The sequence below is a fragment of the Centroberyx gerrardi genome, chromosome 4 (assembly GCF_048128805.1).
Source record: "Centroberyx gerrardi isolate f3 chromosome 4, fCenGer3.hap1.cur.20231027, whole genome shotgun sequence".
Taxonomy (NCBI): Eukaryota; Metazoa; Chordata; class Actinopteri; order Beryciformes; family Berycidae; genus Centroberyx; species Centroberyx gerrardi.
In genome coordinates, this window is record NC_136000.1 from 21,816,253 (window position 1) to 21,829,605 (window position 13,353).

Sequence of the window (13,353 nt, forward strand, 5' to 3'; positions counted from 1 at the left end):
TCTGTCCTTTTGATACTTTCAGATAGATTCACATGAACAAATAGGGGCTCACTGACACAATCAAGCAGCATCTCACAAGGTCCAGCAGTCCACACTGGGCATGCTCCACTGGCATTTCTGCATATGCTACGGTCTCACTATCTCTTTTATCTCTCTCTTTCAATATCTTGCACCCATACACACACACACACACACATACATACATATACACACACACACGCACTCGAAGTGTGCAGGGCTCCAGAGATCCCTTAGATTAGGGTGTCTTTGTGTGTGTCCATGCTACAGCAGCCGGCTGGTATTTCTCACATCTGCAGCTGCACTGCGGCCCCACAGGTCCTGCCTGAGGAGCGAGAGGGAGAGAGAGAGAGAGAGAGACAGACATGGTGAAGAAAAGGGGAGACAATGAGAAGGAGAGGCGAGTAAAAACAAACCAAGAGTGGGAGGGGAAATGTGTGAAGAGAGAGGAATGGAAGAGAGAATGAGAGAGGAGGTTTGGTGAGGGCCAATAATTAGAGGGAAGCAGAGTGAGAGAATGGTAGTTCCACAACACTAGTTGTAATTTTCTCATGATTCGCACGGCTCTCCGTTTTCAGTGTTCATTTCCTCCCCTCCATTTTGCACTTAAGTGTTTGTGGCTCACTGAGCTGTCTACTGGATTCTTAATTTGAATACACTTCATATTCAAGTATGTTAGCATGTCCATAATGTCATAGTTCTCCTGTCCAACAATTCTTAGATTTCTCTTTGTGAATCCTTGAGAATTTGGCCCCAAGACCTTCACAGAAACCTTGAGATATCCATATGTATCAGCCTTGCTGTGTCTCTCTTTGTCTGATTCCCTCACCTGCGCTTTCTTAACAAAGTCAAGTTTGAACATGCCTGCCTGCTGCCTGCTTGTCGTAGTTTGACTCCAGGTGAAGTTCAGCATCAACAGGAGGAATGTCGCCCCATAGTCCCAGCATGCACACTGTGCAAACCTCTGCTAAACCTGGCACCAGTCCCCACACAACTAGGAGTGACGGGTTATAAGGCATCGCGCACTTTTAATTGTAGGTTGTGTACAAACAGCAGGGGTGTAGCAGAGGGTAAGCCCGCCTAATCTTAGTGTACACACCTTTTTATCCTGATGTACATCTTATGTACATCAAGGGAGGGAAAAAACCCAGAAATGAATGCTTTCCTGAAAATGTAATTGCTTTTTGTTTATGTTGGTGGTTGCTTCCTCTATTTACCCACCTTTTTATTTACCACTACATCACTGATTAGCGGTATTGATATTGGTTTATAATTTGATATCAAATTATTGGTAATGTACAATAATAGTTTTGCTTGCTCTGTTTGGCATATTTACCGAATTATCTTTTTTTTTTGTTTTGCTTTATCATGGAAAAGTGGTCATTGTTGTATTTAAAATGGATCCATATATAATGTAGCGAATTCTTTATTGCGTTGTAGTTGCCAGTTACAAGCCGACCACCTGTTGCTACATTGTAACTAGTACACCTCAAGGAAAAGCATGAACACGTCCACATGGGCAGACTTTGACGTCATCACCTTCGATGACTCTCCCCTCCGCTGATTGGGCGAAAGTCGAGAAAGGGGAGGGCGCTCACGAAAGTCTTCACAAAGTTTTTTTTCCTGTGCAGTCAGAGTTTCAGATAGATCAAATCCCGAGGTGAATTCACACAGGTAGCCTACAGTCTGACTAGTGTGGAAAATAGAGATATTCCAGCATCAAATCTACATGTTTTAAACTATGGTCGGAGACTACTGCTCTCTCTCTGGAGATAAAACGGATATGCACTCGCAAAGAAACTCAAAAAACGGACTAAGTTGCAAAATGGTGCTTCAAGCAGTCGGCAAAGTTCTAAGGTAAACTCAATGTTTGTTGTTTTAACTCGACAAAATACCCGAGAGTATCCCAGTCGAGCCCGTACCTTAAATGTGACAAATGCTTTATGTTTTATTCATGTAATGTTAGTTGCCACAGACCGAGGGAGCGCGCTGTCCGAGTCAGGAGGTTGAAACGTGTGTTCATGTATCACACGCTTATGCTCTCTCCGCAGTGAACAGCCTGTAGTCGACTGTGTATTTGCTGTGTAACCCCCCGACATATTCCCCGTATTACATATTCAGAGGTATATTACTACTATGTTACAAACGCCTAATGCCTTAATAGTGATTTGGTGTAATGTTGGAAACGCGAGGCTGCGCTCTGCGCTCTCGTGGCCCGTCTGTATTTTCTAAAACTGTCAACAACTAAATATTTCCATTATAAATATCCATTTTTGTCATGTCTCGAAAACTTGGCATGAAGGGGGGACTGGCTGTCTCTTCTCAGGAGCAATTATTAGCGCTCCGGGACCCTTCGGGGTTCCGGGGTCACAGCAGCCCACCAGTCAGTGGTACCGTAGGAAAGCGTCAGTCTCCTTTAAGCAGCACTCAGCAGCCCGACAGCTCTGCCCAGCAAGACTGAACAAGACCAGGAGGCAACGTGATACTGCCTCCTCATCTAGTGTGATGAATAATTTAAGACCGGTTCCGTTTTAACTTAGAAAATCTAAACAGACAATTATTTGAAATCACAGGAATCAGCTGTTTTAACCTTTTGGCTAGATGTGTCACTTTGTGGCTCAAGGTTGGATACAGCAGACCTCTTATTCTTAAAGTCCCATCTTCCAGCAGCATCATCACCACACTGTACACATTCAAATTCAACTTAAAATGAGATGAAATAGACTAATTACATGGCTTCAGAATTGAAAGTACACCGGACATGCATCTGCTTGCCTATTAATAAAAAGGCTATGTATCCAGGCCATGTCCAAACTGCATATGACGACGCACACGTAAGACTTAAAGAATGCATGACCTAAATAGCAGTGTTAAGTGTGTTTATGTGTCAAAGAAAGGGACGCAAACAGAACCCCCGTCAGAATTAATGCCATGAAGAATCAATGCAATTCAAGAAGAACGTCCGCGACACAGCTTGCCTGGAGGCTAGCCGGTTGTGGGTAAGAAAACCAGTTTACATCTGTGTATTTGCCCACTCTGTGTCATGTGAAGGAGACATGCAGTCATTATGAGTGTGTTCCTTCAGGGGACAAGACTCTCCTCCTAACCCTTTTGTGAAGTTTCCTCTTACCTTTCAAGTCTGTGGACAGGTGCCTTTTTCAACCACCGGCCCAAAGGGCAAATGCCTCGCAAACTATTGTCTCCTGAGATGTGAACAGTGATAGTATGTGAAGAATATCCACCATCTTAGGATCTCTAACAGAATGTAGGCTGAACGTAATGGACGCAGCCTAAAAGCATTATTGTACAGTGCGGCAGTATGTATCTCTGTTGTAAGACCTTTAACAGGTAGAGACAAGTTCTACTGCACGTCTCTGTTTTACAGGGAACTTAATTGCCTTTCCTCAGAAATACCACACTGGTGGTAATCAGCTGGTTTGTTAGAAGCCACCACCTTTAATGTATTTACCTTTTATCACCTGTGCGAAAGAAAGAAAAAAAATCATTGGGGAGTTTCCAGAAATTTGACGTTTGAGGAAAGAGCTGAACAAAAGAGAGACTTAATCAAAGTTAACAAGGATGCATAGTTTTAGTTTTAACAGGGGGGGGCTGGACTCTTTTACAGCTCAACTCTTACCCTGTTTCCTCCTTAAAATGAATGGTTGAATGCCCTTGGGTTGGAAGCAGGTATGAACAGTAGCATGGCAAAGATAGTTAAGAGAGCTGTTAGTGGTGAATTCCCCTGAGAGAGAATGCATGGCCTTGTGTAATCTTGGCTGGTTTTTCAAAATATTATAATACTTAACCATTGCTGGAATAGTTAAAAATGTCTATCTTTTCCCCCCTTTTTCATTGAGATAGACTGATTGGTTTGATCATAGTGTGTGGAGAACTCTCATTCAAGTCGTATCATTCACGTCAATCATGTCAAATCAATATTTAAATTAGCCTTGTTCAAGGGAGCAAACCCAGGATACATTTGTCAAGTGCTTAACCAGCGGCTCAGTCTAATCTCATCTCACCCCAAACCCCCCTTCCTGTCACACATGTGCGTTGTGATGTTGATGAGGCTGCGTTAACAGTGTCAGCGGGGGGTCCTCATGTACTCCACAGGCCCGAGAGCTTCTGAATGAGATTTAGCACAGGAGGACAGGAGGGAGAGGAGGTAGCGAGAGCTCTACTGGTTTGGGGTCAGTAGTTGAATCAGAGCGCTGTGTGTTTGCATGTTTAGGCCTGCACTCTGGCTGCAATTCTCATTTACTGATTTACAGTGCTGCTGACACCCCTGGTGATGCTGCTGATTAGGTGGTGGCAGCTGTGCTTTTTTTTTGTTCCGTCCCCTCCAGAACTTGGAGTGAAATATTAGGGTTGAGGAGTTTTTGTGTATGGACGCTCTTTTCCAAAAGGAACATCAAAATCAGGTACAAGTTAGTGAGACAAGAAGGCTATTCTGTAGACCTCAGCATTGCAAGGCTAAACCTCTGGTCTGGTCCATCCTTAACTTGCGCTCTTTTTAGCCCCGTAATGGCCGCCGTGGTTTAGCTTGGCTTGGCTCAGACTGCCTGCTCTGCTCTGCTCTGTCTGTGGTTTTTCGGGGAAAAGAGCCATTGAGAGTCTATTCAATTTGAATCCTGAAATAGATCAGGAGGCCTGGCTTGGAGCAAACCGATCTTCCTGACTGAAGCTGCTCTCTTTACAAAATGGCAGAGCTCTCTCTCTCAAGTCTAGTCTTATCAGTATAGAATGAAACCGATATCCTGTTTCTATTGATGTTTTAATAAAGTTCTTTTAACCCAAATGTTATGAAGCCCAGGAACAAAGTTCACAAAAGAGGAAGCGACTTCCTGACATTTGATTGATTCCATCTCTGACCTCTCAGGTGGTGTTTGGAGGTCAAGACAGTTAGTAGTGTTTGATTTCTCTCTGAGATGGATTGGTGTTTCTGGGTACTTTTTCTTCAGTAATGGTCAGAGAAGACTTCTGATTGTTGTCTGCAGTGCATGTTATTGCTCATATCCTCATCGTAGACACTGGGGCTGTTTTCCAGTGAAATGGTATTGTGTAAGGGCCAGAGGGCGACAAGAGAAGCATATCTTTATTCCTTGGTATGTGTCCTCATGTACCAGAAAGATAAAAAGAAAGAGACTATGTTCTTGAGACTTTTCAGATATACCCTCCCTTCTGCTCCTCTGGGAGAAAATGTGGTTCTTTTCTGGCTCTGGCGTCTTTGTGTTTGCCCTGGAGTGCGAGTGCCTTTGGCCGCAGATCTGGGATCATGATACCCTCCCCAAGTCATTCTTTTTATCATTGCATAACCAAAAGGAAACTTATCTCAGATCAATATAAGAAGCAACCTTCTCGATTCTTCTACTGTACGAGAAGATGGCAGTGGCAGACATCTTCTTCATCATCTTGTTTAATAGTGCTGGATGGATGCAAGCGCTGTTCACCCTTGCAGATCGCATTAACTGCATCCATATGCCAATAGTTAGATTCCGCAATCCAGCAGGCCAATTTAAGCAACAGTTGTGCAATATTGGGCTTGGCAGGAGTCGCAGGCTTAAGGGGAAAGTCATTACATGGGTTTAGTTAGAAAGGGCTTGAGAATCTAGTTGCATTAAACGCATTCACATCGCATAAAGCACCAATAAAAACAAAAACCGGGGCCTCTGGTTTCTATATAAAGTCATAGCATGTGCGTCAGTGCCGATTGAATCAGTGCATGTTTTGGTATTGAGGTGATAAGTAACTATGGAGTCGGCACCTTCAGCAGTCAGCATCGTCACATACACACCAATGCTTTGAAGCATTGGTGTGTATGTGTGTGGAGGGGGTTGCTCTTTAGTAGCAAATTGTATCATTTTAATGTAAGCACTTAAGCTAATTCCCGAGCATAGTTCTGTAATGTGGTCCCGAGTGATTCCTCTATTAATTGGAACCAGGTTCTGGTAATGAGACAGGCTTGCGGTGTACCTGCCAGAGGGCTGCTTCTCTTTACAGAAGGGTTATTTTAGAACGGTGTGTATTCAGCATTCAGCAGGCACGCAGTTAGCTAACATACAGCAGCCGACCAGCGATAAACGCACCAGTGTAAGAGTTCTGCCAAGAGATCTGCCTTACGCATACACCTCAAGATTGTGAACGATGTGTGTGCACAGACAGACTTGCAGGGCGCACACGTGCCTGCAGCACAAACACACTCTCAGACTAGACAGCGCTCGCTTCTTCTGGTTTTCTCGAGGTCTCTGGTGGTATCAGCCTTGTGACGCAGCTGTTGTGACCAGCTGGTTAGGCCATGAAAAGGGAGAGGGGTTACAGTCGGAGGTCTGTGTGAGTGTCTGTGTGTGTGTGTGTGTGTGTGCTTGTATGCAGAAGTGTGTATATGTGTGCATGTGTGTGACAAAGTGTGTATGTATATATGGGAAGGTGTGGGCTATGGGTGGAAAGAGTGAAACGTAGTGAGTAAAGTTTGGGGGGGGTCTAGCTGAAAAAAGTGAAAGGGGTAAAAGAGAGACAGGCGGACAGACAGACAGGATCTAACAGCTGTCGGCTCAGTCACTCCTCAGCTCACTACACTGACCTCAATGTCACCCGACTATACTACCCTACTTCCTTATTGTTTTTATTGCAGATAAACACCAGAAAGTCTGTCTTCCCGCTGCTCTCTCTCTACCTCTTTCTCTTTCATGTATAAACACACAGCAGTGCTAGGTGTAACGTGTGGGCCCGCAGCTCCATGTGTCATCTTCTATCCTAAAGTAAACTAGATGTGAAATTGTAAGCTTTGTTCACAAGTTCAAAAGACGCACATGATTTTCTCATGGGTCTTAGCAGTCCCCATGTCATTCCACTGGGCTTGACCAGGTCCGTGGATTGTGAGCCCGTACCACAGATGGGTTCCTGCTGGTGCCAGGCAGGCTGTGGCCGTTCCCCGGCCCAGAGACATGTGCCTGGCCCTGGCCTCAGTTCCCCTCCACTCCTGCCTTCTGGCCTGCCCTGATCTGGCCTGGTCTGGTGTGGAGAAGCAGGCATCTGCTGCCTTTTATGGCAAAGACTTGCCTGGGAGAACTTTACCAAGAACAGACAAAGCTGTGTGTGTGTGTGTGTGTGTGCGTGTGTGCGTGTGTGTGTGTGTGTGTGTGCGCGTGTGTGTGTGTGTGTGTGTGCGCGCGTGTGTGTGTGTGTGTGTGTGTGCATAGTGAAGACAGACTATGTACGTATGAGGGGAGGAGTGCTAGCACAGAGGAAGTTTTCTTTATCCTAAAATAAACTAATGGCTCCAGAATTTCACCCCCCCTCCCCCCTACCACACAAATGTTCGCAAGAAGAGGAGGAGGCGTTTTTATGGAAAATGACGAAATTACAGAGGGAGAGAGGCAGGAAATAGCTCAGTGAAACAGAATGTTTTCAAAAGGAAAGGGGGGGGGAAAAGACCTGACTTGAAACTTTCACAGGAGCCGAATGGTTTTCTGAGGGGCTTACCAAAGCCTTTGAAAAGTTGTGCGAGCAGACGGTATCTGTGGATGAAGCTCTTTTCCCCGGTAAGCTCTTTCACATGACGGAACATGTAGCTCACAGCACAAAACCACACGGACCACATGAATCTGTCTCTGCTCTGCTCCTTATGAGCCGGACGGGGAGGGGGAGCACGAAAAAAGAGGGGAGGGAGACGGCGACGGAAGGAAGCAGACAGAGATAAGGAGAAATGAAAAATAAGATAAGACAAGAGCTGGAGAGACATCTTTATTAAAGAAAGGTCACAGTAATTAAAAATGTGAGTAGAGGTCAGGGAATGAGGGAGATGAAAAGCGGAGAGGTCAGGATGGTGGTGAAGGACAGAGAGATGAAGGGGAAGGGCAGTGAGAGATGAAAAGAGAGGGCAAGGATGGGAGTGCGAGGCCTGAGGCTCCTGACCCTGCACAATAGACTATTTGGACAGGTGAGCCTGTGGCCACAAGGAGGAGAAAGGGAGGGAAAGAAATGCCTACAAGCCTAAAGGAAAGAAAGGTTATTGCAAAGAGGGAGAAACAACATAGAGAGAGAGAGAGCTGACTCAGAACAGGAGAAAGAGAGGAGAAATAGAAAGTAGATGGTCATTAATAATTAGCCAATAGTGTAATCTGTGGTGTCCTTGGTTTTAAATGAGGCCAAAACACAGCTCAGGTACTGCCTGATAGGAAGAGCCTTATACCTTGATGAATCATTACCCAGCAAATGAGAACATGAGCAGCAGCGTTGTGTGTGTGCATGAGTGTGGCTCCTTCAGGCCTTAATGTTTTCACATGAAGCCTAAAGCCAGTTTACAGCAGTGACAGATCAATTAGACGATAGAGGACTTGCAGAGGGGGATCTCAAACATTGTCAAAGTAAAGCGCTGCCGGCTGAGTTCCCCAGGCTTTGTATGCATCCACATATTGACGTGCCTTCCCTTGTTTGCTGAGGTGGAAAGCAGGGCGACGCTTCCTGGCGAGGGGAATAAAACTGCACAAGGCTTTTCTGAACATTGTGCTCTGGCCAAGGGGCCTCGTGCTCCACAGTCCTGTCATGTTTTGTAAGTGTTTATTAGTTCCCATGGATATCAGCTGGGCCTATGTCAATCTACCTCCTCCCTTCATTCCTCTCTCTGCCTCTCTTCTCACTCCCCTCTTCTCTTCTTTATCCCTACTCTCTCTGTAAATCTCTTTCGGTTATATTTCCTCCGGCTGCGTGCGGACCGCCTCTGTAATGCCTTTTTTCTTCCGAAATCCAACCTGCAGTCATTGTCTCATTCCTGTAAACTCCAATGTCAATCTCAGCAGAAGCTGACTGAAACTGAGTGGGGTTTTGGCTACTGCTGGAAAACAGTGTTTATGATCCGACGTCATTAATACAGTTGGAACTGGAGCTGCCCTCTTTTGGGAATGGGGATCTGGGAGTGTGACTGGGAAGGAAGGGGAAAAGCGAGAGCCAAGAACACATGGCTGGATCATTGTGTTTAGACAGAGGGTGTGGAGAGCGGAGGAGGGATGAGAAATGGAGATAGAGGGGATTGGAGGAAGGCGGAAATAAGGGTCAACAAAAGCACAATAAATTCAGGGAGCAAACTGGAACTCCCCCGTCCTCAAGCAAACCCAAACAACAGTAGCAGAGCCAAGAGGGAGCGAAATGAAGATGTGGAGGGAGTCGGAGAAAAAGTACGGGGTAGGAGGGACTGAGCCATTACAGGATGAGGACAGCCTTGAAAAGAATACTGATCAGGTCGGCTATTCTTAAGTTCTTCCTTGGCTGCCCAGAATTTAGATCTCAATGTGACGCTCAAGTTGAACCTATTCAGTTCTCAAAGTCATGAAGAAGGAAGCTCGGGGTGACTGGGGGCCGGTCCAAACTGTCTGAGAGCAGATAGCATTAGCCTGTATTTGGTTTGATTGAACAAAGCCTGCTGTGTCAGACAACTCGGCTTCTGTTTATTTGTCTCACTCATGTATCGAGCCTTTCAACCTTTGACCCCAGATTGCGCAGCCTCCACTGATACAGGCTGAGGGCAGGGGGTGGGGGAAGAGAGGTTACGGCCCCTGGAAGTGCAGAGGGAGTGTGATATGACATCCCCATGCTAAAACTAGCGGTGGAAGTACAGCGCTCTGGGGACGGCTGTCTGTGTGGTGGCTCTGGGCCTAACGATGGGTCAGGGGTCAGAGTTGGGGGTCAGGTACAGGAACAGACGACTCTCTGTATAGGCACAGGCCGCTGTGAACCCAGAATCCCCCTCAACGCCGCCCCACTACGCTACCAAAGAGACGTGGTGACCCGTCGGCTGACCTGTGTGTGTGTGTGTGTGTGTGTGTGTGTGTGTGTGTGGCAGTGTGAGAGACTGGTGGTATAAGACTTCCTGTAATCTGTGACTTTTGTAATGCGTCTATAAGAATTAAGAGATTACATCGACACCAGCGGTTCTCCAGGTCTTGTAGATCCCTGGATCCTGGCTCAGGCTACTGTATCTACGTAACACGCTTGTCTGCAAGGGCTCAGTTGCTCTTTCCATTCACAGTGCATTTAATGCATTCCAAATAACCTCTGCTAACTACTCCTGTTCATCACGTGGAATTGCTCTACAGGACCTACTTGTCTTGATTTGCCCTCTGTTGGCTCAGCACTTGAAATGATGCCTACTGGCACGACTTGAATATCTGGTTGGATACTGTATGTTTGTACAATGGCATCATGTAGGCCTGTCAGGACAATGCTCATACTAGCAGAGCTGCTGAGAGATGAAGTCTGGCATTTTGTCCAGTATCAGGTCAAAACAACAGATTTACCATTTGCTTTTGAAATCTCTTTCACTTTGCCACTTAGTTGATCTTTGACTATCCCTAGCGCTTCTTTTGCATCTCTTTAACTTATCCTTTCTTCTTTTGCCTTGCAGGAAGTCGAAGACGAAGCCAAATGGAAAGAAGCCTCCGGCTGAAGAGAAGAAGCAGTACCTGGAGCCGGAGTTCACGAAAATCCGCGTGGTGGACTTCGACCTCAAAGAGCTGGTGGTGCTGCCCAGAGAGATAGACCTCAACGAATGGCTAGCCAGCAACAGTGAGTGACTGTCTGTGATTGTGGTGGTAGTAATGATAGAATACACACTGGTGGGGTAGGAGTTCAAACAGGCTGGATGAATAACACAAAGAGGAGCAGATTTTCCTCACATACACATCCGGAGGACGAGGTCCACTAGAGCCAACACAAACCATTGCTATAATTAGTCACTTAGTCGACCTGTAACTAGGGGTGGGCGATGTGATGATCTTACGTTTTCACAGGGTAAAATGTTGTCACAATTTGCCTTCTCATGGAAATTGTGGACATTACAATATATTATAGTAGCCTACAATTTCACTGCATAGCTTATTAACTTATTAACTTGAAAGTTTAATCTGGTGGTTCAACATCTTGCAAGTGCTAGAGCTAAAGGGACGGAGTTATGATGCCTTCAAATGCAGCAGAATTGAGTTGAGCGCACATGAATGACCCAACATTATTAGTATATTTTGTTGTTTGGCATTCTATATAAGTAATTTGTATTGTTGTATGTTTCTGATTGCACTCTTTGTTTAACTTTTGGTTGCAGTGCATTATTGTTTTAAATAAATAAATTAAAATATCAGTTAAATAATGCACATTTCCACCTTCTCAGTCGGCTGCCTAAGTACAGAGTAGCTCTATGCCACTTGATTTCTAAGATAAAGCAGACACCACAAAACATACTTAAGTTTAGAGGGTCAGTTTTGTTATTTCCAACCAAAAGCACTTGAATGCACAAGTCGTATTTACAACTTTCAAACTTGGACGAAGGAGCTTTCAAGGAGCAGTTGAAGGCAGCATAGTGAATTCACTGAGAGCACTCTGAAAAGAAAAGCTTGCTGGTAAAAGGTAATGGATGCTATTATGCTTGACCTAGCAAGAGATAGTTCCTATCATAACAGTTAAAAATGAAGGGCTGTAATAGATTGCTCATAGAGGTTGCCCCTCATCACGAAATACTTTTCTGAGACTGCTATTTTACAACTGTCCTCGGAACGATCCGACTACAATGTGATGCCACGACAAGCGACTGAAGATCTGTTCGTACGTCAGAGCCCTTACAGATTCTTACCATTCCTTTCATTCATGACTGGAAGCTGTACGGTGCTTGTTTACATTTTTGAAACTAGAATTCATTAAAACAGGTCTGAAAACATACTTTGATCCTGATGGACTTTAAGTTATGCTTGTACTTGCATATAATAATTGTATTACTTTTTTTTTTTGTTGCCATAAAATTCCTTTAAAGGCTGTGAATGGAGTACTGTATTTGACTTATATTTTTCAGTAAACTGTAAACTATTCATAGAAAAGTAAAATGAAAAATATTGATAGTATATTCATATTAATGGTGCTATCTGAAAATATTTTGTCCATATCACCCGCCTTTTTCCTATCACACTATATGTCATATGTGACTGCGTTACTAGTTTACTAGTTTGCCTTGTGTTTGGCAACTTGTTGCCCAAGGCAACTCTTTGCCCAAGCCCACTTTTCTTTCTGACTTATTAGAATTTTCCTTCAAGGATTTTGAATTGTTTTTCCAAGTCGGTATGCACTTGTCATCTGGAGACTATGTTCCAGCGGTACTGGAGCTGCAAGTCTGAGAGCCAAGTCCTTAACATGTTCCAGGCCTGGCACAGGCTTTAGACTGTTCCCAATAACGCCGTACACTGCTTCTTTTAACACAGTATTTTACAGCCAACTTCAGGCTCTATTACACAACATAGTATTTTATTTCTTATTGAAGACTATGGTTGTCATCATGAGCGTCTTCTGTGGCGTTTTGTAAACTCACTTCGGCGTGGCTGCTGGAGGAATATTCCAGATAAAGCAGCATAAAGTTCTGAGGTGCTTTATTTTGTCTGTCTCCCTGAGTTTGTTTTGGTTACGTATCCAAACCAGCCAGGTGCTCGTGGGGGAAAACGAAAAAGGGAGCGTTCCTTTTTTAGCTGATAAAACACCGTTATATAAAGCAGATGGGACATGTTTTCGCCTGCGAATGCATTTTTCGGTGTGAAATTGGAAGTTGCGCAAGCTGGCTCGCATCGACTTGTATCAACCACTAATTGGGTTTTTGCCTTTCAACACAAACAATGCTTATCAACAGTGGATGTTTTTTTACACTGCTGCGAAGTGATAGAGAACCCTATTTTTGCAATTTGCCTAATAAATTATTGCAAGCTTTGACTCCTTGGGTCTGAAGTAAATGATTGTATTGTTCACATTGAAAAGGATAAGGACTAACAAAAGGAGCGTCACCATAACAGAAAATTTCAAATGTCTGGTATCAAACAAAGCACAATACTTTTTGACTCTGAAGGGGAACTTAACTTATATATAATATACTCTGGATTTTCTGCCCTTCAGCGTAGCTTCATACATTGTTTTGGAGCATAACAGGATGTGAAAGAGGTTCCCTTGTGGCAGAAATACCTGTTTTGGTTCTAGGTGGTTGAACTCAAATGCATGTCAAGGCTACAGCCACCTCCCATATTCCATTTTTCTAGAGCACACTCACTGTTGAAAGATGTGATGCCTGACTTGATGGATTAGTGAGTGAGCACGTGACTGTGACTGTCCCATTGATCACAGTGGTAGATGAAAGACGGCATATACAGTAGCTTAGGTGTGTCCTCACTTTCCATAGGAGAATGTGGCGTGACACTAGTAGCCTACTTTTGTGTTCTGGCAGTAGTTTAGTTTTGTACTTTTGTAAAGATCCTGGCAGTTATTCACTCTAGGGCGGAAAAGTATTGATGGTGTCCTCTCTGATTATTTATTGATTTC

General features: G+C 44.5%; 1 protein-coding gene across 5 annotated transcripts in view; it reads left to right on the forward strand.

Annotated features, from left to right (window-relative positions):
* The window catches only part of mob2a (MOB kinase activator 2a), a 65,230-nt gene that overhangs the window by 46,311 nt on the left and 5,566 nt on the right, over positions 1-13,353 (forward strand). For 3 of the 5 annotated variants that reach the window (XM_071895106.2, XM_071895105.2, XM_071895104.2), the window contains exon 2: positions 10,418-10,578. In XM_071895106.2, coding sequence (XP_071751207.1) covers positions 10,418-10,578 — 161 coding nt within the window. Of the gene's footprint in view, positions 1-1,674; positions 1,876-2,934; positions 3,018-10,417; positions 10,579-13,353 lie in introns of those variants that run through there. The other 2 variants (XM_071895103.2, XM_078283166.1) reach the window with 2 other exon arrangements.